This window comes from Cyclopterus lumpus, chromosome 19, assembly GCF_009769545.1.
Source record: "Cyclopterus lumpus isolate fCycLum1 chromosome 19, fCycLum1.pri, whole genome shotgun sequence".
In the NCBI taxonomy this organism is placed as follows: Eukaryota; Metazoa; Chordata; class Actinopteri; order Perciformes; family Cyclopteridae; genus Cyclopterus; species Cyclopterus lumpus.
In genome coordinates this window covers 7611759-7633910 of record NC_046984.1, presented here as the reverse complement: position 1 = coordinate 7633910, position 22152 = coordinate 7611759, and the positions used below count along the sequence as shown (strand labels likewise).

Sequence of the window (22152 nt, the reverse complement as noted above, 5' to 3'; positions counted from 1 at the left end):
GGAACCTTGTGATGACTAAGGAGTAGTACCCGGACACATTTGGAGGACGGACTCGAAACAAACGCACAGTCGACGCTGGAGGGAGATTTGAGTGGCGCGCGGAGAGCTGTCGGCCTCGAACTTTCCCCAAGACTTTAGAAGTTGCTTTATTTCTTGCTTTATAGTGCCGGTTTATTTGACATCATGGAAGCAGACAGTGACATAAAAAGCACACCGAAAGGGTTTCACTGCGCCCTGTGCAACGTCCATTTACCAAACGGTAAGTCACAGCCGGCTAACGTAGCCAGATGTAACGTTACCTTCTACTTCACGTTTCCACTTGGCCTTTTTTTTTTTTCCTCAAGAAACCGTGAAACTTTAACTCGGACGTCACGGCTAACTCCGTCCTTCCGAAATAATAACGTCAATGTACGTTATGAGCAGAACAGTGCGCTAATGTTACACTGTAATTTCCAAAGATGATTAATGTGACGTCATTGGACCACTTAGGTCTTGTCTCCGTGGTTTGTTTGCAAACTACGGTTTACTCCTATTTCTTTAAAGAGTTGTTTTTCTCCCCCGATGTCGTATCGCTGTTGCTCATCTTCTAATGTCCCTGCAGCGTCAAGCGTGGAGCAGCACGTGAAAGGGCGCAAGCACCAGACGTTGAGCACCGTGCGGGCCACCCGGAAGACCCAGGAGCAGCACAGCGTGTTCGTCAGCGGCATCAACCCGGTGGTCTCTCAGACTGACATAGCTGAGTACTTCCAGCAGTTCGGGCCCCTCTCAGATGTCGTCATGGACAAAGACAAGGTCAGTCAGTCCTTCACAGAGGAGATGCAGCTCATCTGGAAAGTGACCGATGAACACCCCACCCCCCAAATGTGGTTTGACCATGATGTGTCGCTCTGCGCTCACAGGGTGTGTACGCCATCGTGCAGTTTGCTGAGACGGACGGCATACAGGCGACCATGTCCCGTGTTGAGCATCAGATGAAAGGCTTGAAGCTGCGCGTCAAACTTCGGGAAAAGAAGGACTTCAAGTTGATTCCCAAGAAGAATGCGTCTCAGAACCTCCAACAAGCCCTCGACCGTCTCAAACCTCAGCTGTGTCAGTTGCTGTCTGTAAGCATCCCGTTATTGACATAAAACCGGGTTTATGCAAATTTAAAGTGTGGGTCTTTAAACGGATAGTTTGGTACTTGTCAGTAATCGATGTATTACATCCAGCAGATGGTGGTCGGCACGCCACCGGACGAGAGTACCAGCATGAAAACATACTGCTGTGGACGAGGCAGCAGCTAATTAGATACTTAAACTGCCTAAAAACAGGCCCGCCTAAAACAAATCAATATCAGTTTAGGTGTTTGCTATATTTAGAATATTTGGGGAACTGAACTGAGTGAGGAAGTTATCTATGATCTCTTCAAATGACAAAAAACATACAGATAAGTTTGTCTGACGCAACATAAAGCGGTGAAAATATTATGAAACAACTGCTTTCTTAAAAAGAGGCTATAATATTGTTTTGCTCCTGTCCCCGTCCACTGCACTATATTGCTGAGCTTCTGTGCAGGTACTCCTGTCTGTTTCTCCAAACTGGGGACCACGACCATCTGCTTATGTAATATACTGACTGGATAAGTACCTCATGGAAACTCATGTTACAGCCTGAAGGAGCTGCTATTGGGGCCCTTTAGAGTCTTGTGTCTCAGTTGAGGTCTATACTTTAGTATATATCGTATATCAACCATAAAATCATAAAAATGCTGTTTGATGTCTCTACCAAGGCGTTGTCCTTTGTTCTCCAGGTGAATGCACAAATGCAGTATGTTGTAGAGCGATTTCAGCTGGGAGAAAATGAAAAGAAGGCCCGCGGCTTGCTGGTTCAACTCCTGCAAGAGGTTTTCATGGAGTTTTTTCCAGGTGACCTTTTTGGGAACATCCATACATTGGGAATCTTGTCTTACACAAACATACTTGTGCAAAAATATTGAGTCGCTCTCTCACTTTTAATACTATGTGTGGGTTGGTTACAGATAGCCAGATTCAGCCATTTGGTTCATCTGTGAACACGTTCGGCATCCATTCCTGCGACTTAGACCTCTTCCTGGACCTGGAAAACACCAAGGTGTTCCAGGCCAAGTCCACTTCAGAACAGGTCTGGCATTTTTACATACACAGTAATTTTAAGTGCATTTCTACCTCCATTACTGGTACCGAAAATACACAATTTAAATCCAAATAATGTAACTTTACAGGGAGCCTGCTCCTTCTTTTTTCCTTCCCTCTTCCTTTAGGCAGGGGAGGGCACGTCAGACGATGGCCGCTCCGAGGACTCCATCCTGTCTGATATTGACCTGTCCACTGCCTCTCCGGTAGAGGTCTTGGACCTTGTGGCCGCAATCCTTAAACGCTGTGTTCCCAGTGTGCACAAAGTCAACGTGGTCAGCAGTGCCCGCCTCCCCGTGGTCAAGTTCCATCACCGCGAGCTCAACCTGCAGGGAGACATCACCATTAACAACAGGTCTTTCAACGTTGCTCTCCTTGATGCTGTGTCTCATTGAAAGTCAAGAAATATGTCTATCTTGTACAGCGATCCGGATTACAATATGTTTTTCTTTCATCCCATATGCCTCACTAGACTGGCTGTCAGAAACACCCGCTTCCTCCAGCTGTGTTCAGGGATGGAGGACAGGCTGAGACCCCTGGCGTACACCATCCGCTACTGGGCCAAGCAGAAGCAGCTGGCTGGTAAGATGAAATGATTATAGAGCGTAACGTAAAGCACCAACCTTTGTATTTTTTTACACTCAACGTTGGTGTGTTAAATTCTTTGGTCAACAGATGTCAGTAGAACTCCACCTGCCCCTCATGATCTCGTTGGGGTCTGTCTGAACACACAGATTTACAATGCTTTTAAGAGCTTTGTCACAGAAGCTGTCCTTAAAAAAAAGGCACAAGCACATCTCTGTTTTGTGTTGTAATAGTACGGAAGAGTCCCCTGAATAATCGAAACTTCACAAGAGTGTTCTCACACACTAATTACCTTTACTCCTGGGACACATCATCTCCATTCCCTTTGATGAAGTGCAGCTTTCAACAAGGCGACTGTGCGGATTGATTATCAGAACAAGATGGAATCGGTTGCCTGTGAGGCTGCTGCGATCCACGTGTGTTGAAGTGATTGCATAGATCCGTGTTGCCAGGTGCCAAAAAGAAGATTATCTCATTTCAGAAGTAAGCTTTCTACCTTCAAATAAAATGATCAACAGTCTTTAATACATACATACTTTCGCTCAAGTTGACAATGACATCATAGCCAGAGTCCCATCATTCATGTTCGAGGGCACTCTATCCATCCCAGGGTGTAAACCCAACAGAACTTGAGGATCACCAAACTAAACCATTTGATACTGAAACTGACGCGCAGTCACACAGCATTTTATAAGATATTGTAAGTGGAGAAAATGACTGTTGTATGATACGTCAACAGAGATGTGATTGTATCATTCAGGGCAGATCCAGGGTCTGTTTGCTGGGTATCATTTTCATTGTTTGACATGGTGATTGTACATTGAAGAGAGGGCTGAATTATTGTACACAAATACAGCAGCCATTGTGTACTTGGCTTTGCACTGGCATCGATGCCCTTTTAACACCAGCGTAACTCAGCTGCTGTTGTTTTGTATCACGCAGGAATAAGAGAGCCGAACACACGCCACAAAGCCCCTCCACGCCATTACAAATATGTTAATGCCTGTATCAATCACATTTTCATTTTGACGGGTAGGTAATGCCAGTGGCGCCGGCCCCCTGCTCAACAACTACGCTCTGACACTGCTGATCGTCTTCTTCCTGCAAAACTGTGAGCCCGCGGTCTTCCCCACAGTGGACCGGCTCAAAGACATGGCCTGTAAGTCTTGTTACTCTTTAGCTGCACAGCATTTGTGGTAAATTGCTGGTTTCAACCTGGTGAACGCCATCTGCATGCTAGGTTGGTTAACCTGTTTTAATAATCATTATGTGTTAATCTCTTCGAAGGTGAGGAGGAAGAGTGTGTGATTTCGGGCTGGAACTGCACCTTCCCGAGTCAGCCTATCGCTGTGCCCCCCAGCAGGAATACACAGGACCTCAGTAAGTGAGAGCAATTCAAACTAATGTGTAATTGGTTATTCAGAGATTTCCAGTGATGTGTTTTTATGTTGCCTTGCTTCTCCTTATATTCTAAATGCGACTAACTTTAACAATGCCTACGTGACGACTACCTACCCTAAATGTGTGTTTGTCTGCTCCGTCTAGGCACCCTGCTCTTTGGCTTCTTCACCTTCTATGCCAAGTTTGATTTCGCCGGTAGTGTTATCTCTCTCCGGACAGGGCGTGCACTCCCAATCACTGACTTCCTTAGTCAGAATAAAGAGGAGCAGGCGACGCGTGAGGAAGCATCCACCAAGTCCCGGCCCCATGGTCCCAAACTGGGCCCCCTAAATCTCTTAGACCCCTTTGATCTCTCCCACAACGTAGCTGGAAACCTGAATGAACGCTCTCAGCGCAGCTTCCAGAAGGAGTGCCAGGAGGCTGACAAGTACTGCCGCAGCCTGCAGTACCAGCGCAAATCCACCAAGGGGAAATCATGGGGGCTGGTGCGCTTATTCACCCCCCAAGGGGAGGTGCCACAGGCCAAGACGGAGCAGCCGACCATCAGCATCCCCTTCAAATCAGCGTCGCTCCCTTTAGTGCTGCGTAATGAGCTGCACAAGGCGGGAGATGGCTTCCGGTTGCTGTGGTTTCAGAAGGTCTGCTCCGCTGTAGAGGGAGTCTTCCAAAGTGTTCTCGGGTGTCACCTTGCTCCCTCCACAGACGCCGTCTTTGGCGAGGGGTCAGTTGTCGACGACATGGAGACTTCCTCCACTTCCCTCAACACATCAATAAATGACAGTTGTGACAGTGTTGAGTCCCAAAACGAAACCAGCCCTCAAGGTGCAGCTGTGGTCGGTGCCAAGAGGCAGCTGTCCTCCGGCAGCGAAGCTTCTGAGTCACCTCAAGGGAAAAAGCCAAGACTGGCAAAAAGGGGCAAGCCTGTGTTACCTCACTGGATCTGTGGGCAAAAGCACATGGTGTGGGCCGGTAGGAGGAGAGTGAGAAGGGAGCTGATCAAAGACACTGACTCAAGGCCAGAGGGCAGCTGTATGGAGCTGGAGTCCAAGGTCACAGCTCACATCATTGAAAAAGAGCCAGAGCTCAAGGAGCCTCTGGAGTTCAAGGTCCAGCCCCAGATGGTTGGTGAGACAGAAAGCACGAAGGCAGTGCTCCAATTGGAACCAATCAGTGACAAGACGGGAGTTTTTCAGGACTTCTTTCATTTCCTGGAAGGCTTCCTACCTAAGATGGTAGAGACACTGATCGAGAAAGAAGTGGGTAGTGCTTAAAATGGGGCTGCTTTTTTTTTTTTGAATTAAAGATGTTGTGACTGCTGCTTGACCCGTTAGAGTGTGACATGAACGAGCATTGATGTGGCTTATTGTTGATTTAGGCATTGACCATTATATTTGTAAATGTTGGCTTTGACCGAATGAAGTTCATGTACATTTCTACCTGTTTTTCTGTTAGTTTCAGGATGATATTAAAAAGCCCCACTGTTATGTTTGAGATTTTGCTTGGTTTTAGTGCTTTTCTGTTTAAGATAATGCTCTTAAATGATGAAACTTTAAAGGGAAACTTCAAGTGGCAGACATTTGTACACCGTCTTCAAGTGAATAAAACAAGTCTTTGTAGAACAACGCCTCCTTCTGTACACAGTAGTTGTGATTAGATTGTCTCCAAGCACCATCTTTAATGGTGTTTTAGTTTTCAAGAAGGATCATTAATTGTACTGTGCTTTGGTTCAACCTGGTCTGCCAGAAAGGGGCCATTGAGTGGAGCTTGTATCCAGTCAGGTCTTTGCTCATATGCCTGAGACATATGAGAGTAATTACTCAGGCAGGCAGAAAGCTTTATTATAGCTGAGCAAACAGGAGCTGGGGGATGCACAGAGCTCCCACGTGCTGATTAACATCATTCGTCTCACCTTTTAAAGGGAAATGCAGATGGCCGGCCGGTTAGAGGGGGCGATGGAGATGAAAATGTTTCAGACAGCTTACCACATTTTAATCTGAAGCTGGTTTACATTATCAAGCCATGTCTGTGGTGGCTATACAATAAAAGATAGCATTGTGGTATATGATGAAAGGACTAACTAGTCCAACGTTTATTTAATCGAACAAGCTGTTTGTTAAGCATTTTACAAAAAAGTATTTTGACCCCAAGTATTACTTTTTGTTTGAGGTCAAATTGGATCATTCTTCTAATTGAATAACATCGAACTGTTGATTTTTAGCCAAGCTAGCAGCCTTTCTCTGCTCTTCTGGTCTTCAAATTGAAATATCTCAAGAGCTATTTGATGTATTGTATGTCCAGGCATTCCTGGTCCCCTAAGGATGAATCCTAAAGCCTCTTGGGACACCCTGACCTTTTTTTAACGCTACCAGCAGGTCAAAGTTTTTGCTGACCCTATGAAAGATTTAAAGCTGTACAAAATGCATAAGCACACCATTTCATAAAGGTAACTGATGGATTGACTATTGGATGGATTGTTTGCGTGTTGGCTTTTTCTATAGACACTGATCATTCTCTTCTGTGCATTTCTTCTTTTGAGGTTTTGAAGGCATCACTTGAACATCAGCCATTTTATTTCACCGACACTCCCGGCTACTTCAATATCCCAGCCCTTGTTTTTTTAAGGTGCGCCTGATATATAGCCTCTCTCTCTCTCTCTCTCACTCACACACACACACACACACTGAGCCAGAGAAAGAAGTGATTGACATCAAAACTGGAGATGAGTTTTGCTGTTGGCCTAAACAAACCATTAGTAGTTCACTCATCCTGATGCTTTCTTCATCCAGAAAACAATCTATTGTCAAATTGCTGTAAAGATGCACAGCAACATGTGAAGTCCTGGATGACGATGAAATGTGGTTTCATCAGGTATTGATGACCAACCAGTTAAGTTCCATGGAGCTCATTTGCTGTACTCGGTCTAAAAATTGATTGTGGTGGTCGGCAATGGGACAACCGAGCATGGACAAACCCAACCACTTCCTTATTTTGTGTAATTGCTGTCCAGAGGAGATCCTGAGTCAACCCCCCCTGAGACATGACTCTCCATAGCTGTTTACAGCATCTCTTGTGATGTTGTAAGTTGACGTCATATTCAACCCCTCTGCATGATCTGATGCCCAGAGGGGCAAGTAGCTAAGACATCGTCTTCATCTTGCCATTGAGGATTTTAAGGGTCATCTATAAATTGAACACCCTAATTTGTGGCAGCTTTGAGAGCTCTGAATCAAATCGTCGACCTTTCCCGAGCAATCTCGACTCCTGTCTCGCCATTCATCAAAATGACCTGAAGCTGCCATTGCCAGCTCGCTCATAAATACATCAGTCGCTGGGATGTTTCTGTAATTGGTTGCCTCTGCTTTCTCTTGGCGGATCAGCCTCTGAGGGGGGGGGGGGGGGGGTCACATAAGGCATCACTGTTTTGGAAACCAATCGAGCTAATACGATGCTCTGGCTCGTGCAACCATTGTCTATAGACTGACTGAAGAAGCTGTGTTTATGCCCCATAACAAAAGGCGGAAAAAGATCTGTCACATGAAGGTTAACGAGAAATGTGTCATTGTTTGTTGACTGGCTCTCGATGGCTTCTTTTAGAGCCGTGCACGGGTTCATGAATGACCGCACTGTGGTCGTGGGCAGCCCCTCAACCCCCCATTTTGTCTCCTGAGCTGTGCAAACAGACATGCCTAAAAAGCACTCTGCTCATATTAGCGGCTCCCCGGGTCTGGAGATAAGGCTGAATAAAAAATGCCTAATCATCCCCCCCCCCTCTGTGATGGCAGGAAAGAGTCCGACCTTCTCCCCGGCAGATTGCTCTTACAGCAGACTGAACTTTAGTAAGCGTATGTGTGCGTTATCTTCCTTTTGTAATTGGAATAGGCGGCATGTGTAATGGAAGTGGTGAAGACAGGTTGAGGAGAAAAGCTTTTAGAGCACCATTTGAGGAGCGCAGGCAGGTTCCTACAGTCAGAAGGTTTCCAACATCATGCTCTGACCGAATAAAGTCACATTGTCACCTGCATCAAAGTACTCAAAGTAAGCAAGTTTAGAGGAAAAGTTTTGAAACTGGTCCTATTATCTTGGTCTTGATGGCAACTCAAGCACTTCTCCTCTCTGTGGGGGCCCAAACGGCTCTTCAGGAGTGCATTAGCTGGAGCCCATTGGACCGTGAACACATTAACTGTCTGCCCTCTCCCTTATCTGGGGGCTGTTACTTTCTCAGTGTTTACCTTCAAACTGTGGAGGGAGCTAATGAGTTTGTCTTGTGCATATTGTTGTTTCTTGTCATTGACTTTTACAGCCCGTAGAGTGAACGCAGAGAGGTTGATTACTGGATTAGAATTAACTCAATGTTCAGGGTGGCCACCGTTAGCTGTTGGAAACGGGTGATTACGACAGAGAGGACAGTTCCTCTTGAATGGGAGATCATTTATTCATTATTTAATCCCTTTTTTGTTTTGTTATTCCCCTTGTTTTCACAACCCATCGGATTGTTAAAAGCCACGATTTTCCTATTTTGGTTCCATTTTGTTATTTTGCATCAATTTGGTCATTTGTTGTGTTAAAAAAAAAGCGCACCACACTAATTGTCCTTCAATATACGTCTGAATTCTGATCCAATAATTGCTCAGAGACGGTCACCGTAATCAATGTGTAATACCACGATCCCCTCACAGCCTTTATGGCATGGTCATATACGCTTTAAATGCTGGTTTATTGTCAACACCGGAGGCTGTCAGCGGGGATTTATGCCTAAATCAAGTTGACAAGGGTTTAGGGACAGGCAAAGGAAAAAAACATTGTTTTTTACAGCCCTATAAACAACACATGAGAGGGGTTTTCATGAGCTCCCCGGGGAGCCCAGTTGGACCACATGAAGTGTGCCGTTGCGTTTAATGGAACCATGACCGTTTTTTGGATTCACCAATGATCTAATACATGGCTGATCTTATACAGCGGCACTCTAAGCAAAACATTTAATGCCATAAAATCAGCAGCGCATCTCTAAAGCGTGTGCAAACATAAAGGACAGGGGCCCGGAACCCCTCACCGTGTGCACATCGCAAAGACATCCAACACCGGATCTGTTGGACATGGGACGGCTCCGTGGGCCGAACAGCAGACCGTGAAGATCCAAGATAAACAGGAGCCGCCGCGATGGTCATAAATGTGACCTATTACACGCGACTCGGCCTCAGCACTTGAGACCTGAAAGGTATTTGTGTGCACACCGCCTCATGGCGCTGGAGCATTATCAGGCCACAGCCACTCTAGCAGTCTGTGGTGATGGGAATTTTAAAAAGGCATCATTAATACAATGGATATTTGATCCCGCATCACCTCGATGAATCATTAAGCTCAACTATAATATGCTGACACTTTGTCCGTGTGAGTGTGTGTAACACACTAGCATTATTGATGTGTGGATGCTGTCGCCTATGACCTCCACTTCCACACCATATTAATGGCTTCATCACCATGTGAATAATGCAGGCATGGATGATGAGTGCATAGAGGGCCAAAGGGGAGGGGGCTAATGATTAGACACGCTAGGCTACATCATTATTGGATCAGAAGCATTTCATATTAATGCATTAACACTCACAAATTGACATCTACAAGAAGTACTGTCTATTCTTTGGAGTGTAATTTCGGGGTCCCGCACGAACAGGCATTTTCCATCCCATAGCCTGTATCTACCGGAGATGGATGTGTTTGTTCATTAACTACTGGATGCACAGAATAGACCGGAGTCAATAAAGCAATGTGACGATGGATTACAACGGCCCGTGTATACTGCAAGAAATTCACCCTAATTAATTGGGAAAAAAAGATGAATTGGCCTATTATTCATGGTGGCATCACTGTCATGTGAAAATACCATATACCACTGAATACTAAACAATAAAGTGCACCTAATATCTTTGGAGAATAGCCCAACATACTTACTTATTGAGACCCTGTTACCAACCTTAACTCACTCCAGTGAAATATAGAGCTGCACGTTGTGTACATGTAGGACGACGTAACATTTTGAAGTTCATGTCTTATTTTTTAAGTAGCAAATATCAAGCTAATATTGTCTTCTCAACTTAGACCTTTTTTAAATATTCTTGGCATAACGAAATGATGAGAAAACATCTTGAAGAAGTGATGGACGGAGACGTATCTGCTGACTGTGATAGCTGGAAGTTGCTCTTCACCTGCAGGTTTGTTACGTCAAATTTGGCAGAAAACATGAATAAGAAATGTAAAACATAAGATTTGACTTCCAAACGTCGGCATGATGCTTACTGGGTTGTAGTCCATGATTTAAACTCATAGAACAGAGTCACTGGGCTATTTCAATGCAACAGACGGGCTCCTAGTGCTGTTCATGGTGCTGAAGGGGCCGCATGCAAAAACAATCTCAGCAGGTTTCCGTTTGTCTGTTTATTTCATAATCATGCATCGTGCATGGATGATGTGCTGCAAAAAACATCTTCTGTGAGAGGATGAAATTGTGAAATGATTAACAAACCAATTAACGAGGCCACAAATGTGAAAAACAAAAAGAGATCTGGATGAAAAGATAATAACCACTTGTCCAATTCAGGGTCACAGTGTGTGTGTGTGTGTGTGTGTGTGTGTGTGTGTGTGTGTGGGGGGGGGGGGGGGGGGGGGGGGGCTATCCCAGCTCACATTGGGTGAAGGCAGGGTACATCTTGGACAGGTCAAAATAAACTTCAGAATTCAGCTAAAAGTAAAATATTCAAATCAAATTGAACCGTAATCAAAACTATTTTGAATATCATTGTGCAGAGATGTCCACTGTAGACACAGCTACCAGAGAGAGGGGTGTGGTTAACTGTTCCTCAGTGCGCATCAGGTACATCCCGCACTATATATAATCCTGTGAACTGAGAGGAGACGACAAGTCAGGGGCAACACCGGGGAGACCACATCAGGAGACAACTGTCACAAGGGTGAGCTACTCCTTTGAGACTTTCATGCATCTTGAATTTCTAACCACATCCTAGACATATTTTTGAGTTTTAATTTACGATTCAATGCATGTATTTCCATATCATATTTTGAATACTTCAAAGGCATTTTGTGTGTTACGGTTTTAATTTGAAAAAATGGAACAGAAACATGAAATAATTTTTTTTTAAAGTATATTTGGGCTTCAACACAAGTTCAACACTACCACGGTGCTGGTGCTTCTCCTCAGATGGCCAACATGCTGAGATCATGGATGACGCTTGCAGCGCTCGTCGCCTGCCTGCTGGTGTGTTTGAGCAGCTTCGCGGACGCCTACCCTCCCCAACCGGAGAGCCCGGGGAGCAACGCCTCATCGGAGGACTGGGCCAAATACCACGCGGCTGTCAGGCATTATGTCAACCTCATCACCAGGCAGAGGTGAGTCATCTCCTTGTTCTTGTATTGTTGTTTGTATTCAACCAGGCAGTGCAGGGATTTCTAGAAAACAACAGATTCCTAGAGAGCACATCCATCCTAGTTTATTTTAGGCTTGTGAGTAAAACTGAGAGAGAAGGGCTAACAAAATGCTGGAAAGCTTCCAGTGGTTTGGTATCTTCTCGTCCTCGGGTTGGATCAGACGTCCTTCACCTCCCTCGGTGAGAGGGATTAAGTCTCTGGCTCAAAGACAAGTTGGCAAAGGTATATGGGGGGGTCACGCCTTTACATTGAGGCATGACCTCACTCATATGAGGCCGGTTTTACACCCTATAAACCAAGACTTTTCAAGAGTGCAGCCCGTCAAGTCGAGCAAGGCTCTTGGGTTGTTATGCTCATAATGCGATGCATTGCCGTGCTTGTTATGAGATATAATGAGGCAGAGGAGAGGAGTCTGGTGGTTCTCAAGTTTAGACCTGATAGGAGCCTGTAACGGCTCTGTAGTGACCTCAAATCTTGTAATCGACACGCTGGACCATACAGGACTTATAGGTGACAATCAAGACTGCACATGGCAGAAAATTTGATCAGTCATATAAAAAATGTGACACATATTATGTAACCGATTATAGTGTTGATCAGCTAACTGGGTTATGAAATACAATATCCCTGCTGTGTGGCATTTCTTGAAAAAAAATTAAGTTTAATATCAAGAAATGAGTTGCTCTAGATGGAGAAAATATTGTGTGTGCAATTTCCCTGTGCTGGAAGTTGAGCAAAGTAATAAAGAGGCTGGATCTGTCATTTCACTCAGGACTCGCAGTGTAAAGCCTCATGCCTCTCACAAAGCCAGGTTTACTCTCCAATGGCCAGGCATTGATTTTAGTAAAGAGAGTTCAGAAGAAAACATTCGGGGGAGCTTGTTGTGTTTGCCTCGCTGTGCTGTGAACTTGAAAATTCTCCTTTTCTTTCAGATAATTGCTGATTTGTGTTTGGACCATAGAGATTGAGTAGAGAAGGCAATGCAGATACACACATAAATAAAAAACTCTGCTGCAGTAACTCGTTCTCAGCTCAATGGTTATTGAAAAAAAGATGCAGAGTGGTTGAAATTCATAGCAAAAGCTGATGGGGTCACGCTGCCAGAGCACCTAGTGAAATGCTGACTGAGAGGACTGCTAGTGGAAAGCAGAGAAGGGTCTCAAGCTCCAAATAACATGTGTTTGCAGTCACTACATGCAGGTGTTTAATTTGTCTCCAGGTATGGAAAGAGGTCGTCCCCCGAGCAGGCGGTGGCGTGGATGCTGTTTGGGGCGGATTCGAGCCAAGACGCTGAACCACGGTGAGAGAATCACGATGAGTATTATACGTTTAATCATAGTGGGCTCTTTAAGGCTGCTGAGACCAGTGTAACAACACATTCTATAGAAAGCACAGCCACACTGCCAATATAGGTCTGATATATATATCACATTGTTTTATTACTGTGAGCCCCACTACAGAAGGATTACATTGCTGTTTGTGCTGCTCACTGGTCATCGTCATAATGTGACTATTGTATAGTTCAACAATTGAGGTGGTGTCTGCCACATATTAGGATGCAGCAAGTGTGAATTTCAATTAATTTTCCTGCTATTTCTCCTTCCTCACAGCACGGACTATAGCGATCAGTGGTAAATGAGCCCAACGTCAACCCTTAACCACATTCTACCCGTCCCTTCATTTAACCAACAATCAGAAAACAATGAGCTCCTCAACCTACACTGGACTTTGTGACTCTCCATACTTAATTATTTAATGTGCATGCAAATCTATATATCTCTCTTTGTTTGTCTTCTTCTCTAAGTATATCTATTTCTTCTTTGGCCCCAAAAAAATGTAAATAATTTGTATCAAAATCATCACTTTACAATAAAGAATTTAAGGGAATAAAAAAAAAATTAAATAAACACAGAAATGCTTTGGTATTCTATTATTCTTGTTTGAATGAAGCCACCTGTAGTTCCTGTTCGTGCCACTAGATGTCCCTGCGTCACCAGACAACGTACATGTTCAACTTAGTGGCTCTTTTCGCTGCTCTTGGGTTCACATCGACGTGCAGCGGACAGGCTTCAACTTCACACCGGCTGCCCACGCCGTTAGACGCATTGTGTTCCCGTGAATCCTTCCCAGACTCGCGTGGGGAAAGAGGATCAGTGTTAACGGAGCAGCCGGAGACGTTTTAGGTATAAGGTCTCGTTAAAAGACAGCAGTTTATTGTGTGAAAGTGACTGCATAGATTAAACAAGACCTGCCGTGCTTCAGCAACAACTACGAGTGGACCGGCAGAGCAGACCTCCGGATAAAAGGTGACCGGGCAGGTGAGCTTCAACCCCACCCACCCCCTATTTTTGGTAGCCGTTTTAAAACCGAGGAAACGATGTGTTTATTTTAGGTTCGTGTTGAGCATAAATGCCATTTCCCCACCCTCGCCACTCGGTAGTTGCATATTGGGCACGCGCAGTTACATGTATTTTATGCCTCCTGTCAGGGCTCGCGGAAAGATTTGACGTTAAGTAATTGGCTCCGTTAAAAAAAAAAACACTTCGAGCTACACGGTAGGCTTCCTCTAGCGTGGGCTCGCGCGTCGTACATTTGCCACCATCAGCACCCATATGCAGTTCCTATTAAGCTAGCTTAATTGGTCTCTGGCTATATTTGCACCTGTACAACAGCCGCAGGTGAAACCAATCAGCGGTGACAGCCTTACTCGGAAAAGAAACGTCACGTTTGACTTTGGCCGAAACTAAATTCGGAGAACAAGCTTCAACGTTGAGACTAGAAGGACGTTTATGTACCTGCTCGGTGCCATTGCGCATGCTCGCACATTGGAACGGGAACGTGCACAGATGCTTGAGCGCGTGTCTGCCATCCGGGCGGATCCACACATCAGTAGGACACAGATCTACCCTCCTCCTTCGGTGATGAGCGTATTTGTTTAGGCAGCTATTGGCCAATACTAATTGTTTTTGTCCCGAATTAAGAGATTTAGATTTATGATGACTTTTTTTTTTTTTGTAATTTATTTTGAATCCGAAAAATGATACTACATTGTCTTCATACTATATTATTACGTATTACCACCTTTCTCTTGAAGAATCGTTTTTTATAAAAATGTTTATATTCCAACAATACAATGACATCATCCATTGCTGAACACGATACAGCAGAATGTGGCAAACCCCTTCCATTCCCTTTTTTCTTACCTTGTCGTATGTCGTATCTCCCGTTGCATATATATGTATATATTCAATATAGACAATTAATTTAACATGGAGTATAAGAAAAAAAGACATGACAAAAAAAAGCCCACCCCATAAGTCTCCACACTCACAGCGACTGAAGCGAAAATGAGAATCAAACAAACTCCAAACAAATAAATGAATGATGGAAAGACCTACGTTTCATCCCTTGCAAGTTACATTTAATATTTCAGCATGACCCAGTTCTTCTGACATCACTGTATCTAAGATACTGGTAAATGTTTTCCAGGTTTCTTCATGAACACACTCATACATTTTGTCTCAAAAAGCCAGTGCCATATTTCTTACATAGACACCAATGTTAGGCTTACATTATCCCCTTAGAATTAAGGTTTTTAGAGCTCGCCTACATCATGGCTAAAATCAGTTAGTGTTCCCTGACAATTTGCATTAAAAAGAGGAAATATCCGAGACATTGATTTGTGTTGATATAGCAGGTTTTACATCAGTTCCACTTAAGGTTAATGTTTGTCCTTTTATATAAACATTGTTTAAATCACACTCACTTTAAAACAAGAGGAGGTTCAACTGGTGCTTATCAATTTTGATCAAACTTTTATGCTTTTGTCTTTTCTGCGAGGAGTGAGGACATTTTATTCCTGCAGAGGAAGCATTCAAATCACCTGTGCAAGCAAGCAAGAAGTTATTCTATTGTCGGGTAATAGAGATATCTATCTTTGGCTACTCAGGCAGCAATATGAGGTTCATGCTGTTTGTTGTCCCGAAGCATCCTGGAAGACAAGATTGGAGGAACATTACAACGACATTACTTCAGTTTGCAAATGTATTTATTAAGTTAAAGCATTAAACCTCAAATTGATCTACTCTTTACATATTTTATCATCAGGCAAAAACATGTGGATGATGGTGGTTCTTCTAAACAAAGGCGCTGATAGAGTCCAGATAATGGTATTGTTGTTTTGTACCAGCCTTTTCAAATTACAGCTCTGTACGGTTTGGGAAATAAGCGATTTATTTGAGTCAGGTGTCCTCTAGACTGTCAGATGTGAACTGTAATACCATGTTTACCGAAAGCCGTGATCTTGAATGATTGTACGTATAATCACAAAGAAATTGTCAACATTTATTACAGTTTCCGAAAACCTCCATCACTCAAAAACACAACATCCCACTGCTGAATTTTCATCTCAAACCACAGTCGGATCTCATTTCGAAGAGCTTTGGACTGGGATTAAAGAAACCTCAGCTTTCTTATCAGTTTCTGTTTTGAAAGTGGGAAGTTTTCCATAAATTTCTGCTTTTGACAGCTTTGAGGATTGCCTACCAGATCAGCAGGTCTGGTTCTACCTCAATAGAAACATCGCCTGAACACTAATTTACCGATTTAGAAAGTCTGCTTAAAGTTGGACTTAAAACTTTGAGATGTGTCCTTCACTCTAAACTCTTTCAGGAAGATTTGAGCACAGTTTGTATAAGACATTAAAGTGGAGCAGACGATGCCATGCCTGAGCCTCAGAGTAATGCATCTTTGACATTGAATTCATACATATCCTTTAAGAGTGGTCACATGTCCAGAATAAAAGTAACGAATATCCCTGTGTGACCCAGATCTTTAATACAGAGGAAGTCAGAGGGCATCCTTGTTATTTGATGTGAATACATTTTATAAGAACACCTTCAGCGGTCCCTGTCTGTGACATAGCGCAGTTTTACTGCCTTAGCAACTAATCACCTGTAGCTGGCAGAGAGAAAGACTTAACAAATAGGAACCATCTACACTTGATTCCACAGGGAGATTAATCTGCAGCAGCTCACATAGCCTCAGCATCACTTCCCCAACCACCATGGTGCCATTCATGAGGAAGATCTGCTCTTTTTACTCTCACACCTGCTGCTTCTTTCCCTTCGGCACAGATCTCTAAATAAAGAGGGTTGGGCGTTAATGTGATGCCTGGCACGTTGTGTTTGTGCAGATGGATTTTTATTGGACAAATGTGATATTTTCTGCCAAGCTAACCGTGTGGCTTTCGGGAAGTTGGTCTGGTCGATGCACCATATGGAAATATGTCGACAACTGCCATGATTGCATGCAATTTGGTACAACTAATAATGTCCCCCAGAGGACAAAGCCTCCCGACTAAAGTGATACCCTGACTTCTCCTCTAGCGCCACCAGCAGGTCAAAGTTTGAAATTATTAAGTGAAATATCTACTTGATGAATTAGCACAAAAACACCAGTGCCAATTTAGATTGATATTGCTTCCTAAGAGAAGGGCTCTATTTAGCACACCTGGCATCATGGAGTTGATTTATGACATTCAGATATCTGATCTCATACGGGCTACAACATAATAATCTAACGTAATTTACATTTATGTTTTATTGTTAAGTGGGGAAACAATAGTTACGAGTTGCCTGTGTCCATTTTGTGTATTCTCTAGCTCTTCCACACATTACTTTACATTTGTATACATAACAGTGTATTACAGGAAACATCTTCAACATGCATGTTCATGTGACCTAGAATAACTTTATCACTGATCTCATACACATCAAGTTGCAACATCACCTGATCTAAATCAAACTTATTTCTCGGCTCTTTGTAATTCATAGCGGGGTCAAAGTATTGCGATACTTGAACCCTTGAGCAGCCACAGAGCTGGAGCCTGCTCACTAATTATGTGGCTATAAAACCTTCTTTTTTTGTTTTTGCCTTGGGATTTGCTTTGTAATATTTGACATGACAACCAGATTTTTTTTTAGATTTGAGTGACATTGAAACGGTGACATTCGGTTTGCTGATTTCATCATAGCTGCTTCCTTAGAAAAAAGGGACAAAGGGAGTGGGGGCTTTGAAAGTATAATCCAGCCAGGAAGGGTGGTGATTGTAAATGCTCCCCGTGGGGGGCTCTTCACACTGAACCTAAATCCTCTAGCCTCTACATGACATTTATTTCTAATTACACAAATTACGAACTGTATCAGCGGAGGGAAAACGAAGACCCAACATCACTAAGTTGATCAGTGTTTATTAGATGTCTGGCATCAAGTGATACTATTTGATGAAGGAAACCTGTTAAAAAAAATCCAAAAAATATAATTGGTTGTTCTTAAGTGATGTAGGAAACAGAAAAATAAAAGATAATAAACTTGACTCTTACTGTGAGTCTCTGAGTAGCTCATGTGCCTGAGGTGGCTAATGAGTCCCAAATCTGTTAGCTGATAGTTAATCATTTACAATTTAAGCTAATTCTATGCCCTGGAAACATACAGGAATCATTCCATGATGTTTTCTTACTGCTAAGAATAGCGCGTTGTGTTTTTTTTAATATGCATACAGGGAATTTAAAACACCTTTTTAGTTTTGAAATCGGTCAACCGTGCAGCGCATGGCTTTAAACTGCACTTGAATTTATCCTCCCCTTCAAAAGACCTCCACACTTTGTTTTGATTTGCAGCGGCATGTGTTGTGACTTGGCTGCTAATATGAGCTCAGGATGGCAAGATTAAACACAATTGCTTTGACATTATCTTTTGAGAAGGAATTTATTAGAGCATTTAGTGTAAACATACTGGCGTTTTCTTTGAGATAGATTTTCTTACAGATACCTAACAGAGGTTCTTGTGGTAGTTTTAATGAAGTGACATTCACCAATATGTTTGTAATAATAGTATAATCTCCGACAGGATGGTCTCTCTTTTCAGTGAATTATTTTTTAATGATTCAACAGAATCCCTTAAATTGTATTAAGGTAGCTACAAAGGTTTCAGAGGCAGATTGTTTCTAAATTGTTACATACTGTACATACTGTGCACATTTATGAGTGATCAAAAACTTTTAGGGCTCAGTGAAGAACTGTGTTCTTTTGTGGTTCGGGAGATTGACCCTTTTAAGCCTAAATTTAACTCTGACATTTACTTCAAGAATCCAATTAATTTGTATAGTTTAAAATATATATTTTAAACAGAATTTCTCTTGTCCTTGCTATTATATGGGGATTTGTTTTCTTTTCCTCCAAGAAGCCACTGTGCATGCTGTGTTTGTTGTTCTTCAGTTCTGGTGAAATTGCTTTCTAGAGCTGTAGAAACATGTAATGCGTGCTGCGGTCAGGCCACAGGAGCTAAAACAGGTAAACAAGTGCTCGTTTTGGCTGGAGAGCAATCCTTGCGTGAATGATACGCTTTCTTTTTTCAACAGTGATGCTGATATGGACTCATTTCCCCAGAAAAAGAGCAACTCTGTACTAAAGCTCAAACCTATTAATAGACCCAATTTCATCTTATTATTATTTTACGCATTTTCCCTTGTTGCCATGGCAAAGCGCAGTGTAAAAAGACAAAGCACTGCTCACGGTTGTCTTGGATACAACGGTTTTCCCTTGTAAAGTAATGAGCAGAGCTGAACCTGTGGGAGCACAGTGTTTATTTTTAGGCCTGACGCCAGCTTGCATGTGTGGATTAAGACGTGTTTCGTTGTGCGTGTGTGTGTCTGTGTGTGTGTGTGTGACCATGTTTACAGGCTTTAATGCAGACTCACTTTGGGAAGAGCTGAAGGTGTTTTACATTTGGCATACAAACACCTGGGCCACCCCTTGTGTCATTGCTCCAAATGTGCTGGAAGCATCTTCGGATGCCGGCTTGAAAGAAATAGACGCTTCCCTCAATCACTAATGATGATCCTCACTGATCAAATAATGTACAACAGTACATTGGTTTCATGTGAGACTATAGGCTAGTAGACAAAAAGCAATATGAAGCAAATAAGTACTTATCCCTCCTCAATAAATCGAATGCATCACTTATTCCCTTGAGCGTTAGGGATATTATTAAGACACCAGAGCCTTCGTCACTCGTTATCTAAGACTTGGGTGATGCCGGAATGTAAACTTAGTCTGTTGTTAAGGCTGGAAAGGGTTATCGGGTAAGCATCACAAATATTTAGAAATGTAATTATAGATCTCTGTTCATGCACGAAAACCAAACGCACACACACACACACACACAGACACACACACACACACACACACGCACAACACACCCAGCTGGCGTCTTGTTTTAATGGATTGACAGTGTGGAGATGATAGCAGGTCTGCAAATATGATATCTTGGCCGCTGTGCTTTTGAGCTTCTCTCTTCCTGCAATGCATTGTGGAGGATGATGATTTGTGTGAGTGTATGTGTGTGTGTGAGTTGACCAATATAGCAGGTGGGTAAATCACTCAGAGAGCAGAGACCCTTTGGATACACAAGATATTACTCTCGAAAGACTGACCCACCACTTTCACTTTCACAGTGTGAAAATACCCAGTTTGACTTCATTGAAGGATTACTTATTTACACACTGTTCAACTTGTCTTTGGTTCCCTGTAAGATATTCAAAGCATTAATATAGCAGCAAACAACCATTTGTAAACATAAATGTGATGTCTACCTGAGCAGAGATGAGGTCAGATGTGTGTGTTGTTATCAGAGCCTACCGGTTACTTGTTGATAGCTGGGTTGGCCATGCGCACTTTTAGTGAATGTTAGTGCATGTGAGCGTGCCCCACTGGTTATCTCGTTAGTCGTTACAGCTGACGTCGTTGACGCGGAAGCAGCGTAGCAAACATACATCAATATAACCATAATTATAATGACCACCTGTGGATCCAGGGAAATCGGCATCATTGGTATGGAGTGGCCCTCGATGGACTGGCGGCCTGTCCAGGGTGTCCCCTGCCTTCGCCCTATGTCAGCTGGGATAGGCTCCAGCGCCCCCGCGACCCTAATGAGGATAAGCGGTATTGAAAATGGATGGATGGATGGTATGGAGTGATGATAGGTTGCACCTCTTAGTAGACATCCAGGCTTTTCTACAATACATGCCAACACTGCTGATGACTGCACCATCATTAGACCGTGGCCAATTATTTACCTCAGTAATATAAACAAAGAAGCAGAGAGTATGAAGAATGGCAGAGCCCACACCCAACCCTTCTAACACCTCTCCAGTGTGTCATCGCTGCAATCGGCTTTGACTCCTTAGTGTCCGTGTGGTCTTTGCATACTTGTAACAAGCTGTCATTTCATAGCGCAAACACGGGATGCCACGGATAAGCTTGAGGGACTAGTATGTGGTATTAAGAACCTGATCCGCATTGATACGAGTTTTGCAAAAATGCCATGCATGTACACATACACATACACACGCACACACCCACACACGCACACACCCACACACGCACACGCACACAGGCACAAATACACGTCACATGTCAATTTGCCCAGTCCTGTCATCTTTCCAGTTGGATCAAGTAAAAAAAGAGTAAAATGAAACAAAAAGGAAGGAAAAAAACTTACTTTGACTAAACTCAGAAACATATTAAAATGGCCTACAGTCAAATTGATACACATACTGTAGGTATTTACAAAATATGACCGCTTTTCTCTCTGAGTCAGTTACACTGAGTTCAGGTCGTGCTATTCCAAATGTGATATGACATGTCTGCGGTTTAGTAGAGAGATTTATTACATAAGGCAAAGAGAGGGAGTTAAATATAGACCAAAGAACATGAACAGGACTAAAACATATGGTTATTGCGAGGATTAATGGATGATGTTAGATTTTAGAACGACACGTTTAATCTAAGATCTCATTAAAGTAATGAAGTCTTGAAAGATCTTCAAATTGATTACTCTTATTTCAATGGAAGTCTGAAAAGCAATAATAAAGATGTCCCAGATAACTTCCAGAATTTCAGTCCCAATGCATCGCGAGGCTTCCATTATTTTGGTGGATCAATATTGGGGATTATAATTTACTATGTCCTTCTCCAATGGTTCACTGTTACTATAAAAACAATCTTTAACTGGTGACCCAGGACACAGCGAATCATGTGTGTGTGTGTGTGTATATATATATATATATATATATATATATATATATATATATATATATATATTGACCAGTTCACGTAATTCCTTCAATGCTGGAACGTTGTGTGAAGATGCTTCATCACTCTAGATCTGATCAGTGAGACTGAAGTGTGATTTCTGTGTTCACACGTGAACACATTCGCACACAGTGACCCTGTGGTGATGTTACTGGGTTTTGGCCACCACAGCACTGGTTCCACTATAGATTGCTATTGTCATGGCAACCAGGAATTAGCATCCTTGGATACCACTGTCTCTCCCTCATCAGCCACACTCTTCTTCCTCGCCATTGTTCTTGTTCGAGTGCTCCCTCCCCCACTGTCTCTCTCTCTCTCTCTCTCTCCCTCTCTGTCTCTGTCTGCCTCTCCCCCTCCCTCCTCCTTAACTCTTAATTTCTATTTACTGTGTGAATTCCACATCACCTGATAAAACCCATTTTT

General features: G+C 43.1%; 2 protein-coding genes across 2 annotated transcripts; both read left to right on the top strand.

Annotated features, from left to right (window-relative positions):
• Positions 1-48: 48 nt before the first annotated feature.
• On the top strand, positions 49-5627 carry tut1 (terminal uridylyl transferase 1, U6 snRNA-specific). Its single transcript, XM_034559380.1, has 10 exons — positions 49-259; positions 602-792; positions 900-1103; positions 1790-1904; positions 2018-2139; positions 2279-2505; positions 2623-2732; positions 3772-3894; positions 4023-4115; positions 4281-5627. The coding sequence occupies exons 1-10, from the start codon at positions 184-186 to the stop codon at positions 5405-5407; spliced, it is 2388 nt and encodes a 795-aa protein (XP_034415271.1). The 5' UTR covers positions 49-183; the 3' UTR covers positions 5408-5627.
• A 5446-nt stretch (positions 5628-11073) lies between these two features.
• LOC117748564 (peptide Y) lies at positions 11074-13211 on the top strand. Its single transcript, XM_034558444.1, has 4 exons — positions 11074-11101; positions 11350-11537; positions 12796-12876; positions 13187-13211. Exons 2-4 carry the CDS (start codon positions 11350-11352, stop codon positions 13209-13211), a joined length of 294 nt encoding a protein of 97 aa, XP_034414335.1. The 5' UTR covers positions 11074-11101.
• Positions 13212-22152: the final 8941 nt, after the last annotated feature.

Bases quoted from the DNA above. Each gene is read 5' to 3' on its own strand.
- tut1 (XM_034559380.1), top strand. From the start codon at position 184: ATGGAAGCAGACAGTGACATAAAAAGCACACCGAAAGGGTTTCACTGC. The intron at 1,104-1,789 runs GTAAGCATCCCG...TTTGTTCTCCAG, and splicing joins AGCTGTGTCAGTTGCTGTCT to GTGAATGCACAAATGCAGTA. The intron at 3,895-4,022 runs GTAAGTCTTGTT...ATCTCTTCGAAG, and splicing joins CCGGCTCAAAGACATGGCCT to GTGAGGAGGAAGAGTGTGTG.
- LOC117748564 (XM_034558444.1), top strand. From the start codon at position 11,350: ATGGCCAACATGCTGAGATCATGGATGACGCTTGCAGCGCTCGTCGCC. The intron at 11,538-12,795 runs GTGAGTCATCTC...ATTTGTCTCCAG, and splicing joins AACCTCATCACCAGGCAGAG to GTATGGAAAGAGGTCGTCCC. The intron at 12,877-13,186 runs GTGAGAGAATCA...CCTTCCTCACAG, and splicing joins AGCCAAGACGCTGAACCACG to CACGGACTATAGCGATCAGT.